The 8,392-nt window shown below is 32.9% G+C and overlaps 1 protein-coding gene across 3 annotated transcripts in view; it reads right to left on the bottom strand.

The window, feature by feature from the left end:
• Window positions 1-535: 535 nt before the first annotated feature.
• Window positions 536-8,392, bottom strand: part of LOC108753015 (RNA-binding protein Nova-1) — an 11,987-nt gene continuing 4,130 nt past the window's right edge. For 2 of the 3 annotated variants that reach the window (XM_018494306.1, XM_018494307.1), the window contains 4 exons: window positions 4,927-5,073; window positions 4,689-4,846; window positions 3,966-4,317; window positions 536-2,310 (listed from right to left, as the gene is read on the bottom strand). In XM_018494306.1, the coding sequence (XP_018349808.1) occupies window positions 1,541-2,310; window positions 3,966-4,317; window positions 4,689-4,846; window positions 4,927-5,073 (1,427 nt within the window). In that variant the 3' untranslated portion in view covers window positions 536-1,540. The remainder of the gene's footprint in view (window positions 2,311-3,965; window positions 4,318-4,688; window positions 4,847-4,926; window positions 5,074-8,392) is intronic. The other variant, XM_018494308.1, reaches the window with a different exon arrangement.

Here is an 8,392-nt window from a genome sequence, read left to right as displayed (position 1 = left end):
TATATTAATGAAAAAATATATTGTTATACATATAAAAAAATCGCAATGACCTTGAAATTCCAAAAACTATGACCTTGAGAAAAATTTTTTGCTCATAATATACGTTCCTTCCAATTGAACAACTTTTTCCTGTAATATTTTCCCGTATCATCAAAAACAACGGAGATATTTTAAATGATCAAGTTAAAAGAAACATCCTGTATAGGCATGGGAAGTTGTTTACTACAAATGACCTTGGTACGCTCGAGCGGCGAAAGAACGAAAACATCTCCCTGCGCTTAGCGATCATATCGCGTCTACATTTGGTGGTCAGCCGAGCGAATATGCATTTATTCAACGATTTTCAAAAATTAATATCTCGATAACTATTGCTAAATGGTAGAGGACTTTTCGATTCAGTTTAGTACAGTTCGCTCTACCTACCCATGAACGACGTTACATCTAACATCAAACACCTTGTGTATATATATAGAATAGATCTCACACTTTGAATGTATATATATTAAATTTTATATATATTAAATTTTTAGCCAAGGTATTTTTGCATTATATGAGATGTTTTGGGAAAGGTTTACAAATTTCTAAAGCCTAAAATTGTAAGTCTTAAAAGCTCGTAACCCTTTCCTTGTAAAACATCCTGTATCTATAAACTCTTTGGTTTTGCCAAGATATTACTCTGTATTTGGTATGATAGAAGTGAATAATATATTTTGCAAAAGAGCGAGAAAAATCTATTAGTCTAAGTATTTCCTATTTCGAAAGACAATGCAGAGAATGTTGATCATGGAATCCCTGTTTCAACATTTGAGTTGACCAATTAATGATTGATTTAGATTTACAGTGCCATTTTTTAACGTTAAGTTCTATATGAGGTGAATGCATAACGTTGGATTCATAAAAACTGGGGATGTAATTATCTAGACAAAAGTCTGAGAAGAAGCCGGGTGTCGTGTAGTAGTCAGTATGATGTGAACGCGTGGCTAAAAGAGATGTCATATCATATATTCCGAATCCGATAACAATAATATAGTGGATTACCTCAACGGTAACACGCTATAGACAATAACAATTAGTTACTTGTGGCAACTCTGATGCAGTATGCGTGTGTCGTGTGTGATAAAGCCCCGTAAGGTGTGTATCACAGAACAATCGTAGTAGTTATATATTGTACAACATACATAATATTCATATGTGTGTATATATATATGTATATATATATACACCATATTATCTTAAAAAATAGATAAATGTTGACGAGCCATGATGGATGTATAAACGTAAATGATGTGACAATGCAAGCGCTATAGTGACAACGCAGCGCGATAGATGACAATGGCCGGTAAATTGACGATGGACGAAATGTGTGTGTGTGTGTGTGTGTGTGTGTGTGTGTGTGTGTGTGTATGTGTGTGTGCGTTTGTGTCAAAAGAAGAAAGAAGAAAACCGTCGTGGCCGGGCGTGTTCTCCTTTCTCAAGATATGAAGAGGTGAACAACGGAGCTCAATAATGGCGATGAACAAGAGGAGTGCTATACTTGAAATCAATGGATCATACTGGCGATGGCATTCTGACGCGCTCGTTTTGCCTCCTCTTCACTGATCCTCTGCTCGATCAAGTACTGAGCAGTGTTGATTGCATTGGGATAACCCGTGATAGTCACTATGCGGTTCCTGGTACCAGGGGCGAACATGCCCTTCTTAGAGATTTGTATGTTGGCGCCACTTAAGTGCTGAATCTCAATGAGGGCACGACCACCGGGTCCCAGAATAGCTCCCACTATAACCTCTGCAATTTCTATGTCTACTTTCTTGGTCTCCTTGTTGTTGGCGTCTACCTGTGTAGGACTCTTACTTACAAGTGATAACTGGTTAGTGCCCAGGCCGAATGAATTGTTGTTCAGGTGTATCGCACTGGCGGCGGTGTTGTTCTGTCGGAATGGATCAAATGGCTCGTACCGATCGAGGGTGTTGCGCGGAGTCGGCGAGGTAGATCCGAGCGCAGGAACGGTCCCGATCGGTCCGAATACACCGCCGTTGTTGTTCGAGCCGTTAGCAGTTGTCGTACTGTCCATCGGATTACCCAAATAGCTCATACTCGACGGCATCCCAATCCCCATCCCGAGAATATTGTATTTAGCGAGGGTCGCAATCGCAGCAAGTATCTCCGTTGCAGCAGGCTCGGAGAAACCTGTCGTACGTAGATTCAATTTTATGTGTTCCAACAGCTGCGTTGTCACCGGCGCCGTGCCAGCGGTGATAGCCGCGCCCAGATTTAGATTAAGACTCAAACCAGCGCCATTTAAGAGACTCACTATAAAAAAAATAAGCATCGTATTTATTACATCGTATTTATTAATTATAAATAGCAAAACAATGAGAATTTCGTTAAAAATCATAAAAAGATCTGATAAATGTTCAAGCTTGACGAATTAATTGACTGAAGTGAACAGATTAGGATTTCTTTTTCATATTCACACCACACACACGCGCGCGCGCGCGTGCGCGCACACATCGATAAATAAAATCTTAAATCACTTCATAAAAATGTATAAAAAATAGTTTATTCATTTAATTAGAGAACACTGCAAATTTTACAGTTTCTCTCGTTCCGACAATTATTTAATTCCTTCAGGAATAAATTTGTAAAATTAGGAAAAAGTAATTTGAATTAAATTTTTCGTTTAATTACATTTCATTTAAATCTATAACAATAAAGAAAAAACGAACAAAAAATTAAAAATATTATGATTATTACTCATTTTTCCTTTGTATACGTATTAGAATTAAAGAAAGAGAAACTAAACACATGTGCTAAGTTTTCTTTGGAAATTATAGAATGAGAAATCTTAAAAATTTTTTAATATTTCAAAATTCATATATTTATGTGGCAATAAAGTTCGATAAACTTCTTTCTTATAACATTCATCAAATTTTATTGCAATGTATAATGTCGGAAATTCAAACTGCAACATCAAAAAGTAGACTTTTGATTAGAACAAAACTCTATATAATTATGGGTATCATTTATGGAAATTATATAAACAAATTATTAAAGTTTCAGAAATCCACGTTTAGTAATCCTTGACCCACGAGAACTGCGGTATGTGGAATCTGCAGTTTTGAAGATGATATCTACAGCTTCACTTTCTCTGCTTTATGAATAAATGGAACAAGTTTAAAAAGCATACTACATGATATTGGACACTCGTTGAACACAATGTTCATACTGTTGGATGTTTTTCATTATCTGGTTAACTTATAGTTAAGCTTAACCTGATATTTTATCCAATGGGCTTTATCCATGACATCATTGTAGATGAAGCTTATTGGATAAAATATACAAGTTAACCAGATAAAAAACCGGACTATAATAGTCTAATAACTGTCTCAACTGACAGAAAAGATTTCTGATTGATATCACATAAAGCTGAATTACGAGCTACGCCGTAAAGTTACATAGTCCGGAAATATAGATTTGAGAGTAGATATTATTTCTTAGTTATTGTGCTTAATTGTTTATTCACGTTGTCCTCTCCAACATATCTATAAATTTTGATCCTAAAATGATATTTCCTTCTAAATGTTGCAATTTCAATTTCCAGCAATGTACAAAAAATTCTGAAAAAGATCTAGGCTTTTTCTAAAAAGTATTTTAAAAAAATTGAAGAAATTTTCTAAAAACTTATAAAATTATATCAAAATTTTAAAAAATTTAGAAAAATTATGTGCAAATTTAAAAAAAAAATTTTCATCAAAAAGTGACGTCACTGAAAAAAATTAAATAGTCAAAATTAAGGAAAAGCGTGCTATAAGCCTTCTTACATCTATGAATATTATTAGACAATAATCTTATAATCGAAAACGCTATAACAACAGTCCTATAACAACAATCAAATGTATTCATCACATAGGAAATACTTTATTGCATTATTAAAAGACTCTTTAACTAAATACCTAAGTACTAACCTGTATTTAGACCAGCTGTAGATGTATACGTGGGAGTGCTTGTGGGAGCTTGAGCATACGGGCTGCCTGTAGGATTGTAATTGGCAACAGGACCACTTACGTCCGCGTAACTGACGTTAAGGCAGGTACCGCTTTGCGGATCATCCGCCACTTTCGCTAAGATCATGTGTAACGCCCTATGATTATTTTCTTTCTCACCAATCACCGTTATACATCGCTCCTGAAGGGACAAGTCCTTAGCCTTCTGACTGATTTGAACGTACGAGCCAGATTCTTCTTTAATTTGTTTAATGTAATTCCCAGCTTTTCCTATTATCATCCCTGCAGTGCTATTAGGCACTAAAATTTTAACCTGAAATAGCAGTTCAGATCAGACCTCTGTCATTCATGCATACAATGTTTGTTAAGTTTCGTATTTTTTAAGTAAATATTATTAGTGCCACTGTTTCCCACGAAAAAATTACTAATAATATATTAATATAGTATAAAAAATATTCAATATTGAATAGCAAATTCGCATTATTTTTAGAAGATATTTTAAATATACAATGCCTAAAAAAAAGTTATTTTAAAGTTTGTAACTATTTTTAATGTATTACTTTTATATAAGAAGGAATTATTAACAAATTCATATTTCTTTAAAAATATACATCCTATATACATAAAATGTTTTAATAGAAAATAGAAAAAAAATGTTACGATAAAAATATTTCAATCTTATACCTGCTTGTCTCTCTCCGCAGTAGCTTTACCAGAGTCGAAGTCAACCGTAGTTTTCGAAGTAAGATCAGGCTTCTCGCGTATTTTGTCCATGATGAACTCCATGACCTCCATAATAGCATCTACGGTGCCTGTGATAAGGCATACTCTCTCAGTAGTTCCTGTAGACAAATGAAACGGTAATTAATCGAATAAAGGCAGCTGCGAGAACACGCGTGCACTGAGAAAGCTAAATGTATACCTGGATAAAAATCGTGCGATTTAGACATCTTCACTCTTGCCCCTGTATCCTTTTGAAGTTGAGCAATTGTATCTCCACCTTTTCCAATAATGGCCCCGGCTGCCACACCGGGAACCAACACTTTGAGATGATACGTTCCATCTCCACCTGTAAAATCAAACCATTCTTTTAATCATGTCTTATACAGGGTATCTGACATTAGATGAAACCACTTCTATAACTAGACTGCTGATTCAATGTGATAGACAGAGAGATAAACCTAATTCTGTTCTAGTTTCAGTTCATATATGTGTATGTATGCGTCTTGAACATCGCGTGAATTTATATGAAAACATCAAATCAATTGTCTATTTATACTTGGACTGTGGATGGAACACCGCTTATAGACAGATAAAGCAAACTAAACTGACAATGAGTTAAAAAATCTTATATATCATTTTGCAATTTTCGCTATAGTTAATGAGATATTAGTTTCTAAGAACATCCAAACGAGCGCATATTCGTCCGAGCTACCGCCAAGCTCAAACATGCAACGAGACGAACGAGATATCATTGCTGCTTGTAATAAACAACTCGCGCATTTATTAGCTGCGTTCAGCAGAGAAAATTAATCAGTTAGCGCTTGATGAGTCTTCAAAATGATTGGTTCCTATACTTAGATCCAGCAAAAAACTAAAGGCAAGTACAAATCATATTAAAAAATCATTAAGCGCACTGATTAGTTTCCTCTGCTGAACGTAGTCATTGTTAGCAATTATGAACTTGGCGGCGTATATTACCACGCGCTTGCTTCGTGTACGTAAATTCTGGAATATCCTGTGTATTACGCAGCGAAACATGAATAAAAACATATATTTTTACGTAAAAATAAATTTTCAGTGCAAAAATGAAAATAGGTACAACGTCCGATGATCTTCACAAATGTTATACAGGTCACGATCCTAAACAAAATTTAAGAGATTTTAATAGTTCAGTCGGATACCTTAAGTAACGCTAATGTCGAGACTGTAACTTTCAAGTCTTTATAATTTGAAAAGTACTTAATAAAAAAATAATTTGTTATAATGTTCTCAAAAGCTCTCGAGATAAACTACGGGAACATATGTAATGAAAAATGGGAAGTTCCATTAAAAAAATTTAAAGTAACTTTGCTCTGACTTCGACAACGCCACCAAAAGTCAAATCAATAACATCTTATGTCCTCCTCGAAGTCAAAAAACTTTTGTCTGAAACATCTTTCGATTTAATACAGTGTTTCTGAGAGATTTGAGTGGATTCTTTAAAATGGGACATCATGCGTATATATATATACAAGTGTTCAAAAAAGGTCGGGATCCCGGATTTATTAAAAAAAAAATGATTCCTTTTTGAAAAAAATGTTTTTGACAAAAATTGTCAGGTATAAAAAGATCTATTTACAGATCTTATCAGTTTGACCTTAGGTGATGTCAAGGCATTGTCAAGGTCAGGTCAAGGTCAAATCGATTTTTTAAATGAAACACCCTATTTTTGATGCCAGAATCTAATAGCTGGTGTCAAGAGCTTTTCAAAACACTGAAAAAATATTTCATAATAGTGTTTTGGAAAGCTCTCGAGGTAAGCTACAAAAATATGTAATAAAAAATAGTTTTATTCAAAAAATTCTATGTGATCTTGTTCTAACCTTGACAATGCCACTCAAGTTCAAACCAATAATATCATCTCATATCCTCGAAATTACAAAACTTTTGTATAAAATGTTTTTCTCTAAAATGCTCTTTGTTTCTAAGATAAAAATTTGTAATGCTTTATTTTAAACACTTACATATAATATGACCCACTTAAAGTGATAGAAACTATTATCTCTAAAAGTATGTGTTAAATGAAAAATATGTTCAAACAAAAGTTTTGTGATTTCGAAGGGCACATAAGATAGAACTATTAACCTTGAGTGGCGTTGTCAAGATCAGAGCATTACAGAAAAAAAATCAATAAAAACAATACAGCAAAAATTGCTAACAAATTTTATTTTAATATTGTATTTTTTCATTTAACATTGTATATATTGTATACGCATTGTTTTATTCATTCACTTGTGTTTAGACCACAAATCTTTCTTAAATACACTACAATAAAATAAAGCAGGTAAAAAACTAAAAAAAATTCAAAAAAAGTTAAATACGTAAAAAGAAATAAAAAAACTTAAAAAGACAAAAAATGAAAAAAAATCCGTTCCGATAATCGTGTGTGAAGCTAGCGCCTCACTTGGTGGAAATTCATATTGAGAGTTCTGAGTTTATTTTCAATAGTTTTGCTGGCCGAAACTATTTATTTAACCTACATAGAATTGTAGAACTATTGAAAATAAACTCAAAACTCTCAATATTTTATGAGTTTCCACCAAGTGAGACGCTAGCTTCACACACACCTGATAATCTTCACCTTGGCGCGATGAAACGGCTTATAATGTATATGAGTGTACAAAGAGAGAGATCTTACAATCTTACTAAATATTTTTAATAATAAAATGTTCAAAATAACATTTTTTTCAAGTTATGTCCGGAAATTTTATGGACGGTATTTATAATCAATTTTTATATTTAAGACTGTCTTAAGTACAGTTTTAAGATGACACAAACCGATCAGAGCGCCGTATTAGCAGCTTGAGATTACTTAAGACGATCTCGAAATAAGAACAGACTATAAATATCGGCTTACGTTATAGATATACCAAAATTTTGTTAGAAATCTTCGGGATGCATTTAAGAAAAAGTTTTCTTAAAACATGAGTTACAGTGTCTTAAATCGATCAAAAACGATAAAGAAAACTTCGGGAAATCAAAGCCGAATGACGTGAATGATTTTAAATCAATGCGTAAAAAATAAGGAACAAAAAATATCTCGTTATACAAAAATAAACATACTTATTCAACAATTTTTTATTCATTCAAAATCATGATTCTATATTAAAAAAAGATTGAGATGATTGCAGTTAATCTTTCGTGATCAGTAAGTATATCAATTCCATGTAATTTAGAAAAAAATGTATCAAGGAAAATTATTTACAAAAAAAAGGTTAACGCGTACAATTAAGTATCTATTAAAATCGAATATGAATAAGACGTATCGTACAATTGCATCAGGGATTTTTATATAATCATGACTCCACTCGAAATCATTCACTTTCTTGGATGTTTTATTTGTTTAAGTTATTATAGTGCATCCAATTAATGTAAAACTATTGTCCAAAAAAGATACTTTTAGCTTTAAGTTGAAATTTGTAAGTATTCATGTCCATTATCGTTCCTACTTCTCACTTGCTGTTTTGTCATACTCGTTCAGAAGGTATGTCACCAGTCCGAAATTGTTAAGTTTTTGACTTGTATCATTCACTAAGTTTAAAAGTATTTCTATTGCTATTATTATAAAATACTATTATTCATCATATATTTAATTATAAAAATATAGGAATTTTATTTATATATAT

Source organism: Trachymyrmex septentrionalis, unplaced genomic scaffold (genome assembly GCF_001594115.1).
Source record: "Trachymyrmex septentrionalis isolate Tsep2-gDNA-1 unplaced genomic scaffold, Tsep1.0 scaffold63, whole genome shotgun sequence".
Classification (NCBI taxonomy): domain Eukaryota; kingdom Metazoa; phylum Arthropoda; class Insecta; order Hymenoptera; family Formicidae; genus Trachymyrmex; species Trachymyrmex septentrionalis.
Note: the sequence above shows the minus strand (reverse complement) of the source record. Positions and strands in the feature narration are given on the sequence as shown.